The sequence below is a fragment of the Pelodiscus sinensis genome, chromosome 7, assembly GCF_052426305.1.
Source record: "Pelodiscus sinensis isolate ZL-2025 chromosome 7, ASM5242630v1, whole genome shotgun sequence".
In the NCBI taxonomy this organism is placed as follows: domain Eukaryota; kingdom Metazoa; phylum Chordata; order Testudines; family Trionychidae; genus Pelodiscus; species Pelodiscus sinensis.
Window position 1 is genome coordinate 42,324,090 of NC_143058.1, and position 14,484 is coordinate 42,338,573.

The 14,484-nt window shown below is 44.1% G+C and overlaps 1 protein-coding gene across 1 annotated transcript in view; it reads left to right on the forward strand.

Moving 5' to 3' along the window:
• Nucleotides 1-14,484, forward strand: part of MYO3B (myosin IIIB) — a 337,904-nt gene that overhangs the window by 179,493 nt on the left and 143,927 nt on the right. Inside the window, exon 25 of the mRNA XM_075933604.2 lies at nt 13,692-13,803. Coding sequence (XP_075789719.1) covers nt 13,692-13,803 — 112 coding nt within the window. The remainder of the gene's footprint in view (nt 1-13,691; nt 13,804-14,484) is intronic.

The window sequence follows — 14,484 nt, forward strand, 5'->3', positions numbered from 1 at the left end:
GGAAATTGACTAGCCCGGAATAACTGCCCGCGTCTACACGCGGCAGAGAAGCGTGATTCCGAGATAAACCCCTTAGTTCAAATTGAGGATTAACGTGTCCTCAGAGAGTTTGTCTCAGGCTGTTTACACAGCACTAATCAAACAGAGGTAAAAACTTACCTCCCCTCCCCTCACACATGCTTCACAACTACTGGTGATTTCTGCTACAGCACAACATTGCCGTGGCTTTATGGATTTTGCTCATTCACCTAGATGAATGTAAAAAATTGTTTACAAATGTTTTTGTGATTCAAAACATCATTTTTTATTTCTATAGGTTTTTCTACATACGAAAGTTATAGGAGCCCGAGTTAATTTAAACTAAAATAATATAACTCTCCATGTGGACACCCTTAATCCTGTAGAAGAGTTCCATTTTAGCTTAGGCTTTCCCAACACTTCTAAGTTTAAAGCACAGCCACAGCAGCACTTTAATGCGGCAGTGTGGTCACAGTACCAGCACTGGGAGATAGCTCTCCCATATCTGTTCTGTTCATAGGACAAATCAGGGTGGCCGCTCAGGGGGGAAGGGGAGGGTGAGAGGACAAGGCACATGCGTCAACCATCCTATGGACAGGAGGGACACAGGGAATTATGGGGCCTGGTGTAGGGTGGCAGTAAGGGTTGCTGCCACACTTTCTCTCCCCCCCCCCCCCCCGCCATATACACTCACTGTGGAGGCAGGGTCCAGAGTGGCCTGACAGCCTGCTACGCTGTGTCCTGCTGTCTTCTCCCAGGCTCTGCTTCTCCACAATAGCAGGAAGTAGAGCAGGCATGGGTAAAGTACAGCCTGTAGGCAGAATCCGGCTCGTGGGCAGAATCCAGCCCACCAAGCCACCAGTTCCGGCCTGCGGACGCTGTGGGGAGCCCCAGGCAGGCTCCCCACTTGCCTCGCTCCACCCGCATGCTGCTCAGAAATGCGGCTGTGGGGCAGTTTCACTTTAAAAACTGAGCCCGGAGGGGAGGGGAGAAAGCTTTAGGAGCCGCTCCTGCCCCCAGCATAATCCCGTTGGCCCAACGCTCCCTGTTTCAATAACAGACAGCACAAGGGGCTCATAGTTATTCACACAGCACATGGCTGCAGCCTAAGCGGAAAAATGGGGCAGGCAGTCTGGCTGATTCCGGACGGGGCTGCTGGCTGCTGGCACCCTAACCCCTCCCTTCCCCAACCGTCTTCCCCACACTTCTTGCCCCCTACACCACATACCCAAATCCTCTGCACCTTCCCAGATCTGGCACCCCAATCCTCTGCCCCAAATCACAGTCCCATCCTGCCCTAGCTCACAACCCCAAACCTATGTACCCCCTCCTGTACCCCAATTTCCTGCCCTAAGTCACAATCCAACCCCCTACACCTCAGTTTAGTGCCCCGGGTCACAATTGCCACCTCCATCCAAACTCCATTCCTTACCCCAACCTCCCTTCTGCACTTAACCTCCATCCCAGACCCCGCACCTCTTCCATTGATATCATGGAAGAATGCTGCCCTCGACCACTTTCTAAATTCTTGAAATGGCCCCCCATCAAAAACTATTGCCCACCCCTGAAGTAGAGTGTCCCAGCCCTAGGGTGCTTCTCTTCCCACCATTGTGGAGAAGCAGGTGTAGTTGGCTGTGAGAGCGGAGGGGCAGCTGAGTGCTGCTGCCTGGGTCACGGCTGCTCTAAGGTTGCCATGCCAGGCTCTGAGTGGCCCTCTGGCTGCACAGCGAACCACTCTTCCATGTCCGGGAGGAGATCCTTCCCCTGCCTAGTGCTGGTTGACTAAGAGGTGAAGCAGGACACGCCTCTCCCAACAGCTGGAGTGAGAGGGGAGGCAGTGTACCCTAGCCCTGGCCCCCAGAGCCACTGTGCTAGCATTTCGCAGCCTGGTGCCAGTCAGGAACTGCTGCTTTACAGCACTGTAATTTGTTTTGCTTGGGGAGGGCATATTTTCACCCTCCTAAGCAAGGAAGTTGCAGTGCAGTAAAGTGACAAGCTCTTTGTTTGTCACTTTGGAAGGGTTTTAAGCTACACAAATAAAAGCCACTCATTCAGGAATGATGGCCCCATACACAACATGGCCAAAGCACCACAGAATTTGGGGCAATTTGGTGCACCAAATTTTGTGGCATCCCTCACATCTGCGTACTTTGCCAATTGGTAGGGACAACCCTGTATATCAGTCCTTCATCTTTGTAGTTTTACAAAAATTAACTAGTACATCTAAAGAGAGGGGAGGGCAAATTAGTGGATCTTAATTATTCTCTCCCTTACACCTGGATAAATCCAGATTGTCTCCTTTCAAATGTTACTGTAAATTGAATGGAGAACAGGCCCAGTATCATTAGAAGGTTTCTCTTTTCTAGAAAATTACATAGTTAGAACAACCCTGAAAAAGCCATGGTAAGTTTAACATGGTACCAGTCACAGCTTTGCTATCTGCATAGACAGGGTGAAAGATGTGTTTAACATCTTGTCAGAGGGTCATTTACTAGTGAAGAGAATCGAAGTAGAGAAAATGAGGGCCAAGAGATTAATTGATTTGCCCAACACCATAGGGAACTCCATGTCAGAGCTCAGAATATAAGGCAGGAGTTCCTTGCTCCAATCGTGTGTCTTCAGTCCACACCTTCCCACTTCTCTTAAAATAATTTTCATCTCCCCTATTGAAAAATTTTTAGTAAAGCCTAAAAAAATCATAGGTGGGAGTGGAAGCAAGGCTACCTTAATTGTTGCTCTGATTAGTCAAATGTTTTTAGGTACTGAAGTAGTTGAAGACATATAAATATTTGAGAAAACAGGTCAAATGGTAAACAGATTGGCATTTCTTTGTTCATAATCAAAAAGCTATTAAGCAAGTATGAAGGAGAGTTTCAAAATGTCAGTAAATCTGAGAATAGCAGAGATTTTCTAAGCCAGCAAGTTAATTGGTATTTTGATCCTTTTGAGCAATTTAACAAAATGGATGAGGCAGCAGCTTTTCCCCCCTTGATGTTATTAAACAAATAGGTATGCTCCTTAGCTTCCTGTTCAATAGTGGTGTTTTGTAAACTCTTAGCAGGAAATTTGAGGACAAAACAAACCAAGTCAGAGAACAGAGCCATTCATGGTTTATCATGTGAAGGTAAACAAAAGATAAAGTCTTGTTTACTGTTTTCTGTTTTCAAGTGGAACAGATTTCATAGTGTTGCAGACCTGAAAGATAGTTATTTGGGTTTAAAAACTGTAGAAAAAGATCTTAATTCTCACCCATTCACACACTGTTTCCTTAATCAAGGATTTAACTCTCTGTTATAAACAACTCTAATACAAGATTTACTCAGCGTTGCTTGTGTCCTTAACTGAACTAATTTTTTTAAGACGTGGGTTGTGCCCACAGAAGCTCGTGATACCAGCTACATATTTTGTTAGTCTTTAAGGCACTAATAGACTATTTGTTGTTTTAATTTTTAAATTTTTTTTCTTCATTTAAATCAATGTTCTGGGGTGGGGCTGGGGATAAGGGGTCCAGAATGCAGGCTGCCCTGGGAAGAGAGGATAACTCCAGCCTTCTCTCTGCAGCAGCTTGAGGCCAGGTGAGAAGTGCCTGTCCATGGTCACCGCAGCTCCAGCTGACACAGCTGTGGAAAGGGTGCAAGCCCCCCATCTCGGGGATAGAGAGACACATAGACAAACTCTGTGAAATATACAGTTGATAGCTGTTCTTTTCTTTACCCTTCCCCCTTACTGGCCCAATGGATTTATAGGTGTCCCAGTCCCCCATCTTAGACCCCTTGTTGCCCCCTGAGGTCATTCTGCAGTATACCTGTCTCTCCCGCCAGACCTCCTCCCTTTCAATTTTATGAGAAACAATAAAGGAGGAGTTCTTGAACAAATGGACTCCCAGACAGATGGATGGACAGACACACATTACTAAAATATATAGCAAAGATCTGTATTCCTTCCCTTGAAGTAGGAGAGAAGTGATCCACTAGCACTATAAACACAATTGAATAATATCACCGTTCAAGATCCTCTCTAGCACATGAAAATGTGACATGAAATGTTGTATAACAAGTTAGTGAGTGAGGGGGAAAAAAATAACTAAGATTTTTCTTTTTCATTACCTTCTTCTGTGGCCTCCTGTCCTGTTATAGAATGCCTCGCTCCAGGACTGTGACAGGGCACACTACTATTATGCTTTTCCTGTGGCCATGGCCTCTTCAATGGCAGGATTATGATGACAATATCATTAGATCACTGGGCTGGTCCAGGCAGGCACTGTGCAAATATGCAAAAAAGACAGCCACTGCCCCCAAAAGTTTACAGTCTAAGGCCTTAATCTTACAATTCCATCCGCCCAAGCTGGCTTATGAACCTATAGAGAGCCCAACTCACATTAATAAGTTCCCAAGGGGCAAGAGGATTCACCCACACAAATTCTGAGTTAGGATGGGCTTTATGTGGGTGGGTGGGTGGGAGATACTGATTCTACCACTGCTCTGCCATTCTAAATCCCTAATGTGTTTTCATCAGTATGTGGAGTCTTCAAGCCATACCCCTTCTTATGTGCCTTTATCTATTCTCATTTATTAATTCAGGAACAAGTGAATGAAATCAAATGGCAACACATTTACAACTGAGAAAAGGATATACTTTTTTTTTTTTAATCAAACTCTGGTACTGATTTTCTCAAGGTATTTGTAAGGCTCCATAGGTCTAGCACCTAGGTTGCCAAAGATCCCAGGCAGGTGGCAGCTCAAGGCTGCCACACTGCAGCAGCTAAAACCAGTTCCCACTCCACTTCCCATGACCTGCTGTGGACTCAAACAATGGGAATTTTGTCTTGAGCAGTTGACAGACACCAGCCTGATAGCTCCTGATTGGTTCCCTGCCCTGTTGACTCCCAAGGGAACCATCCCAGGATATGCACAAGCAACAGTGATCCTTTAGTTGCCATGATCATTCGTTCTACTTGCATCTGAATTCCTGACTCTTGACCCCAGCTTGATTTGAACTTCACCTCCAGGCTTGGACCCTGAAACTTGGCTCAGACTCTGGAATTTACTCTGGCCTGCAACCTGACCACAAACACCTCCGCTTCTCCCAACCTCAGATTTGCCCCTGCTGTGACTCTTGGCCTTACTGCTCTTCTTGGGATCTTCAGGCCTGCTGATAGAGGGGAGTAAATGGGATAATTGCCCTGGGACTCGGTGATTCATAAAGACCCAGGGCTCCCATCCGCTGCGACTGTAGCAGCAGCAGCAGCAGCAGCAGCAGCAGACAAAGCCCTTCTCCCTTTATATTGCCACCGTAGTGCCCCAGTTCCACCCCTTCTGCCTGAGCGCCCTCCCCCCACTTCTGGGAGCACAGAGTACTCCCGCCCCTGGAGGTCTCTTCTTCAGACTAGTCTCCTGGGGTTAGCAAAGTAGTGCTAAGATCACATTATACACAAAGCACTGACTGCACTGCTTTCACCCTGAACTATTTCAGCAATCTGTTTTCACACTAAATCCGCCATTCTTTCTTATCTACCTTGTCTGTCTTTCAATCTCTTTACATTTATTTATTTTCAAAATTCAGCTGTACAGATACTACTTCATCTCTAATTCCTTAAACTTCACGATGGGGAATTTTCTCATGGGTGACTTTCATGTGCTTTTATATAATTGTACAATAATCCCACAGCTTTCTCAATTAAACCTGGTGTGTTCCACATTGCTATTCTGTGTGTTCTTACAATGCTTAAGTTCCTGACTGTTCTTATGGATGAGACCAGTCTTCCCTAAAGATTCTGAGATGATGGCTGAAGGACTGTGCACAGTATTTAAATAAATAAAAGCACTATCTACTTTAGAAGGCCATTCCTATGTTTGTAACTTTTGGGAGGGTGATGTGGTTGATCACATCAGAACCATCCCTTGTTTATGCCCAATGGAAAACCCTCCTCAACTACCAACTGCTACCAACTTAAGCACTCTGCTTTGAACTCTACAAGCTCTGTTCTTTCCCTTTGCATGCTAGCAATTTACTCACCCCACTTTGCTACACTGAAGTGTCTTCCTTTGTACTTAGAGTACTTTCAGTGTACATCACTCCACTGCCTCTGTGGAAGCAATGCACACCAGTTTATTAGCTTCACCTCAAGGTATCATTCTTCTTAGTGCAAGGCACCGATACATGTCTATCATAAACCCAAATGAAAGTTTATTTAACAGCTTAAGAGACTGAAATGAAGGCAAGTATCAGTGAAAACAAAGTTACAAGTAAAAGAAAAACATAAAATGCCATCTATAGCCTATACTCACTGGAGAGGAAAGTAAATTGTTAAAAGGTATTTCTCACCCTCTGGTTAGTACAGTGCTCATCCAGATCAGAAAGACACCCTGTTGGCAGTTCTCCTCTGTAGTGGATAACTAGTGCCATTTCTTCTGCTCTCCTAGAGTTCCAGGCTATTGTCTCTTACCCCAGGAGCCCCTTCTTCACACTATTGTCCTGGGGTTCATTCATCTTTGTGAATGGATGAAGAAAGGATGGCTCCCTGGACATCTATTGTTCTCAATGTTGATTGAGTTATCCTTAAGATCCCACCTCACCTGAGGTGACAAGTCTCACATCAGGAGTTTGGCAGCCTAATATCCAACATTTTACACATCTCTTAAACTATTTCCCATGTAAATGTAATCCCTAAGGAGATAAACATTTTGCAATAACCATGACAATCAGATAGTTCTTAGCTTTCAGCAAAGACTCCACAGGACTAGCTTTGGTGAAATATTGAGAAGATGGTCATTGGGGCAATATATCTCCCTGGGCATGGCAGTGATCCTTTTTATTCCTTGACTGGGAATAGAAAAAGACATTCTGGGGGAAAACAACACAAGGAAAGCTACAGTTATGGTCTTTCCTCCTAATCTGGAAACAAAGAAAGTGCCAAAAACCAAGTAAGAAAACATATTCTCATGAGATTTCCAGCCCAGTTTTGCTGACCTAAAGGCTCAGTTTTTTATCCTGGTGACACTAATGTAAATCCCAACAAGACTATTAGTTATTTTTTAAGTTTTTCCATCTTGTATGTGATTTCTGTAGAGTTACTGTGGATTTACTCAAGTACAACCAAGGTCAGAAATTAGACTCAATGCCTAGAAATTTTCAGAATTTCAGCTGCTTTGGATAACATCCCAGTGTTTAGCTGTGTCTCTCAACTGAGTCATATTTGCCCTCACTGTTCTACCATATACAAGACTGCACAGTTGAATAGTGATGCCAGATGTTTTACCTTCCTCAAAAGCATCAGGTACTGGCCACTGGCCAAACCCAAGATGTTAGATCAGATGAACTGTGATTCTGTTTGACAAATCCTGTGTTCAGAGAGTGAAACTTAGTACTTTAATGCAGAGTAACCAGATGCAGAAAAAGAGAAAACTAGAGTTTGTCTCAAACTCTGAATTTCAGGGGTGATCCAAAATCTAGAGGCTTAGGTTTGAATTTTGGAACCCAAATCTAAGTAACTTCAAATTTTAGGACTGTTCAAATTCCTTGGGAATTTCAAGGGGAAAACAATTCTACCAAAAGAGCATTTAGCAGTTAGAAAGGACTTACTAGTCTTGCAGCTCATGCATATGCTATAGTGGCAACACTTCTGTTTTTACATTTGACACCAAATACAAAAAAGGTTTAGTGCTGTAGCTACCAACAGGAAGCTTGACACTAAAGGAAACTTATTTAACCAGTTAGTGGAGTCCTCTAGCCAGGGGCCTGGACTTCGTAGAAACACTTGACAAGTTTAGACAAACACAGATTAAGTTAAACAAAGCTTTTATGAACTATCAGAAGACTGATTGACTACGGATAGGGTACTCTTTTTAGACAAAAATCAATTCCCAGCAGCTCTCTGTTAAAAAAGTGCAGAGTTGTTTTTTACAATATAAACATCTTTTTAAAATAGCAGTTAATTCAGGCAAAACAGTTGGTACTGAAAAGTGACATTGTGTTTACGTACAGTTCAGCTATATACTTTTTTGTTAGGATAGCAGCACAAAGTAAACCATGAACAGTTTGAAATACAAAGTTGTATAGGAAACTAAAGAAGGTGGTAAGGTTTATAATTAAACTAAATTGTATGGTGAAGTCTATAAACTAAATACCTTCAAAATCTGTATAACCAAGAATTTTTCATGTATTTTACTAGGATACCAACTGTAATATGTTAATACAGAAAAGATTATTAGAGACTGAAAGAACATTTTATATTAATTGCAAAAAAGCCAGACTCTCTGAAAACGTGTCTATACTTGTATATGTCCTGATGCCCAGTCCACCCCAAACACGAAAAAAAAAAATATGGACTGTTGGGAAACAGATATGATCTTTCTATGGAATTAGAAAAACAAACTTACCAGTATGTACAAACACATAGTGTTGTTTATGCCAGAACTTATTTAACTGTACCTAAATTGTATACCGTGGGCCATACTAAATATAGAAAATAGATGTTTTGGGACTGCAAACTAGCACATAAGCTTTTTTGTGGAAGAGATCTTCTGCAAAAACTTCTTGAGCAAGAGCACATCCACACTACAAAAGCACATCGCAAAAGCAATGTGCTTTTGCACAAGAGAGCGTCCAGACTTCATGGACGCTCTCTTGAAAGAAAGCTCTGATTGCTATTCACAGAATAGCCACCAGAGCACCTGTGCTTTTTTCAAATGGCTCTTTTTGCGCCCGTCCACACGCACCTTTGCCTGTCCCCACACTCCTTTTTGCACAAGATCTCTTGCACAAAAAGGAGTTATTCCTCGTAGAAAGAGGAATACCTATACCGTAAAAATCCCTGTGTTCTTTTGATTTACTGTAAACGTACTTGCACAAAAACGTGCTTGAGGTGTGGACGCTCTGCAGGTTTTTGTGCAAAAACGACTGGTTTTGCGCAAAAATCCTGTAGTGCAGACGTAGCCCCAGGGGCTGAGACCTGAAAAAGAGCTCTGTGTACCTTGAAAACATGTCTCTTACACCAACAGGAATCTCTCCAGTATCCAGTGACCAATCAGGGTACAGCAACATTGCAAACAACATTAACCTCAGTAGTAAACTAAATTTACTCTTTATTTTCTCATGAATGCAGCACTGGTCCCCATAGCTGCTACAAGATATCACCCTTAAATTTCCTTCATAAGTATTTGCCTCAATAAATTATGAGATATGGTTGGTATGGAAAAAGTGACTGCATTTAAAGAAGTATTTTAATAATACATAATCTGCCACAATTCATTACACAGTGTGGACCTTGTCTTCAATTGTGATACATCAGCATAGTTCCTCTGTGTGTCTGGTCCAGTATTGGCTAATGTGCTTTTGCCATCAGTTTATTAGCCTTTGATCTTAACTGACAATTTTAGAGATTCTTTTTTCTTTCTTGTGACAATTGGTGCTTCTCTCTAGAGATTAACTGAAGCTAATATTTGAAAATCATATTCTCCTATTTAAAAATGTTTCCACGAGATTTATCCTCCATAATAAGTAACTGTTAAGATTGTGCCCTGTCCTTACATGGCTGCATGTCTGAGGTTCTCACTGGTCACTTCCCTTTCCTTGGATCTTAAGGATGGCTGCTCCTCCATTTTATATCACAGTGGAATAGTTTGCTAGGCCTATCACCTCGCCCTCACTCAGAGTCAATTGAGCTCCTACACGGGTGTAATTTAAGGACTATCCGGCAAGTAGTTTATCAGTTCTGAAGCTGTGTCAGATTTAAAAAGTGCAGTTGTAAAATTATCTTCATTCATAAACAAATAGAAGTGCATAAAATCAATTATTTACTTACTACAGTACTTTATAACTAAAGCTATTTTATTATTCAAAAACAGAGTCAGTGAACATTGGTTCATTCACAATCTGAATGCCTGTTCGGTATGAACACATTTGTACTCCTTTGTCATTAGCTATTTACACAAACAGTGTTTGTTCACTGTTGTACTTCATCCAACTCTGTTTACATCACTATCTCCCTTCCACGACCATCTCTTCCACCACTATAATCCTTAGCAATGAGAGGGTTTTAAATTTTGCCTCAACACGTCCCTTTGACATAGGCAGGGAGCACAGGTGAGCTCTTAGAATGTCTAAGGTTCCCTTTTTCTATAAATGAAGATTGATAAGAGAGTCATTTTTATTGTACGTTAATCTTTCACACCTGAGGAAGTGGGTTTTGCCCACAAAAGTTCATGATACTGTGTATATATTTTTGTCAGTCTCTAAGGTGCTACAAGACTACACGTCTTTAAATTCTTGACACACTGGAAGACTCTCAGCCTCAATAATTAGTCAGTGTTACTATTACAGTCAGGAGTAATCACAGTACTACTAACCCCACTAGTGCTGGCCTTTATTGCCCATGGCTTAGAATCTGTGGTCTTATTGCCAGATATATTGATAATTGGGAGACCTGCCCCTGCAATACTCCATTTCTGGAGGGCAGCTCTATCATGAATCTAAGTTTGGGACCCTAGTGTAGGACTAGGCTTTCTAATGAACATCTGGCTGTTGATGCTTCCATGAGAAAAAAGATCACATACCAATAGCACGCTCAACAAGACGGGGAATGAAATAATCCTTTCTGTTATTTCCGCTATAAGAAAATGAATATTTCATTAGTAGGGCTCTACCAAGTTCAGGGCCATGAAAAACATATCATGGACTATGAAATCTGATCTCTCACCATGTAATCTGGTCTTTTGTGTGCTTTCACCCTATATCAGTGTTTCTTAAACTTTTTAATATCGAGGAACACCAAACAATAATTTTTTTTATGGGGAACACCAAGTATTTTTTTGTTGAGGGGGGGAAAAGCCCCCAGGGAAAAGTTGTTGAGAAAAAAAAAGGAGGCTTGTCCCTTTAATGGCAACCATTCTCCAGAGAAAAGTTGTTGGACCCCCCCCCCCAAAAAAAAATAAAATAAAATACAAGGAGACTGGTCCCTTTAAGAGCGGCCATTTTGAATTCTGTTCTCTCTGCGGCACACCTCTGACTGCCAGGGTGCTGAGGAACACACTTTAAGAAACACTGCCCTATACTATACAGATTTCATGGGGGAGACCATTGTTTCTAAAGTTGGGGGGTTCTGACCCAAAAAGGAGTTGTAGGGGTGTCACAAGGATATTTATGGGGAACCACCTTTATGTCTGCATTGCCCTCAGTGTAGGGATGTGAATGGTTTAACCAGGCTGACGGGGGCACTCCAGCCTGGCCAGAGCAGCCCCTGTCGGGGGTACCCCCATCGGCCTGGTTAAACATTATGTTTAGTTACACATTACGTTTAGCTGGTTAACCAACTAAACAGGATTTTATATCCCTGCTTCAAAGGTGGGTGCCCAGAAAGTGGTGACAGCTGACCAGGGGTCCAGCTCTGAAAGCATCAGTGCAGAAATAAGGCTGGCAGTACTATATCATGCTCCCAAACAGCAGCAACCTCTCACTAGCTGCCCAGCTCTGAAGGCAAGACCACTGCCAGCAGCAGCACAGAAGCCAGGGTAGTGGTATTGCAACCTCCCCTCATATAACTTCGTGATCCCCCCTACCACAACTCCTTTTCATATTTAAGTAACAGAAATCAGACAATTTATGACTTTTAAAATGCCACAGTGAAATAGATCAAAATGGACCATGAATTTGGTAGGGCCCTGCTCATTAGGGAACAAGTAGTATGGAGTCATGCTATTTCTTCCTCACTGTATTTGACTTTGTTCCTGCTGGAGACAGGTGGGATCAGCTCATTGGCTAGCTTCTGGCACCTGATGGACCTCCCTGGTCCTTGGGACCTGGGTGGTCCTGAAGGAGGGAATTTGCCAGGCCAGGGGAGGTCATTTCTGTCTCCTACCACTGCCCTGCAGACTATGCTCCTGGCCTGGTCTACCAGTGGGCTCCCCATGCGTGACCAGCCCTGGTTCCCTGCCACAGCAGCCCACTGCCATGGCAAACCACTACTCTGCTGCTAGTGCTCTTGGCCCCACCAGCGCTGCCACGGCAGCACTGGCCCCACCAACCTGCTGAGACTCTCCATTCTCTCTCTCACACACACACACACACACACACACACTCTCACTCGTTTTTATTGATATTATGCATTTATAATCATTATGAAAGCCTCAAACACAATGGTCTGCCACTTGTTACAAAGAATTAAAATACATACAAATACACACACACATCATCCTACACTAGTGTTGAACAGGGTTCAAAAATCAGTCTTATTGTCACATTCATCATGCTTTCCTATGCTACATGCACCTCTGTTTTTTGTAGGCATATAAAATCTATGGCAAGAAGCAATGCAGCCATTTTAAAAACTGTGGACCATGTTCTCTGTTGGTGTAAACTGGCACAGTTCCACCAGAGTCCTTTGGAGCTATGCCAGTTTTACTCTATAGGTTGAACTTCTCTCAACCGGGATTCCCTGGTCCGTTAACATCCACGGTCTGTAAAGACCACAGATATTGTTGGACCAGAGAAACCCGGTGGAGGGTCACAGACAGGAACCCTGTGGGAGCTGTGAACCCAGCCAGGCTGGCTGCAGGGAGTCCAATGATTGGAAGACCTGCTGTGGGAGTCCAGCTGAGCCAGTGGCAGAGTGGCTGGAATGCTGTCAGGGCAGCAGTCTGCTGCGGTGGGGCCAGGAGCCCCAGTGGCAGGACCATGGGGCTCTACAGCAGACCTGGTGGAGCTAGGAGCCCAGCAACAGACCTGGTGCTACCCCGGTAGGGTTGGCAAGGTGAGGAATGGTGTGTGTGTGTGTGTGTGTGTGTGTGTGTGTGTGTGTGTGTGTGTGTGTGTGTGTGTGTATGCAGAGAGAGAAAATGAGAAACTCCTCCTCACACAATCCTACAATTACTAGTTAGTTAGCTGCAGCAGCACCAATAAAGCATCTTCTTTATGTTCACCTTCTCACACTTTTTCCAAATATCTAAGAAAAGGGGCTTGCAGGGTGGTCCCAATGCTAGAAAGTGCCAAAGAAAAAGAGGCCTCAAGGAAAACACTCTTCACTCAGCTCTCTTCCATTTAAACTGTCTTTGAGACCTACCTTGAGCTGAGTTCAAATGCAACAGTGTCACATAGGGGATGAGGAGTGCTTTCTTTCTCCCGCTTCTTAGGATATTTTAAGTTACATATAAACATGAGGGGCACATCTGTGGATCCCCCAGGGAGGGGATGAGTTTTTAAGTTTTCTCATCTCTTCCCATTGTTTTGCTTTCCATCATCTCCTTGAGCTTTCCATGGTATAGCTCCATTTCCCAGCAAAGCTAAGGGCAGCCTCTAAGGGGTTGTTCTAAATGGCACTGCCTTGTAAAAGCTCCATAGGAGCCATTATGCTGGCAGGCATTGATACAGTGCATCATGCTCCAGCCACAGCCCTTTCTCTTACACCCACGGATGGACTAGATGGTGATTGTGTTGGTTCAAAGATTTCCCTATGTTTGGTTTAGCCTCAGCTGCCCATTGAGGATTTTAATCCACTTTGTCCACCTTCCTAGTGGAAAAAGGTCTGAGCAGGGATATAGTTGGGCTGAGGATCTATCCCACAATATTTAGAGCATTTCTTTAAATTCTTGTTTGGCGAGAGTATAAGAATTCCCTTTTACAGTCAAAGTGTGTTTGTATAGCAACTAACGTACTCTTTCTTTGTCCCTTGGTTCTTGTAGGTATTATTACCTGGCTTTCAAGGCACATCAGACTCCTCTTGGGAGCAGAGAAAGCTGTATTGCTATTTTGGAGAAATCGAAACTAGACAATTGGGTTCTGGGGAAGACAAAGGTAGGGCCCATTTCTGGTTTTCTCCAGCGTGTCCTCTTTGCAGTGAGCATGTTGAAGAGAGTTTTAGTGAAGCCGTGGCTCGTTCTGCCCAGCCCCATGTGGTTGTGACAGGAAGGGAGAGGGTACAAGAAATGTCCCCTGCCACTGAGCATGTGCTGCTGCTCCAGGCTAGTGTTGCTGTAGGTGCTAGTCTCGCCACATCGTGGCAATGCCTTGCGCTTTTCCTCCCAAGCCATGAGTTGGCAGGCATAAGGAGAGATGCACATAGAACCCTCTCCCAAAGATGGCAAACTAGCTGCCCCATTCTTGGCAGCACCTGAGGCATCACGCCTCAAGCAGACCCTTAGGCCCAGGAAGTAGGATTCTGAGAGGTGCTGCAGCACCCCCAGGTTTTCCACCCAGCTTCCCCACCTCCAGGGGTCTGCCCCATCACCAGCTCCATCAGCCGTGTGTCCTGGCTTCCAGGCAGCCCCTCCTGGGTCCTGCCAGCCCTGCAGGATTCAGTACCCCTTAAGGTCCTACTGCCCACCATCTGCAGGTGGGGTCCTGGAGGTTGCACTGCTGCTCTGGGTCTGGCTCACCTCCTGATGTGGCTGGGTTGCCAACTCTCCCGGACCAGATGCCATTAACATCAATGGTGTCCAGTCTGTTCAGTCCAAGAGAGTTGGCAACTCTAGGTGT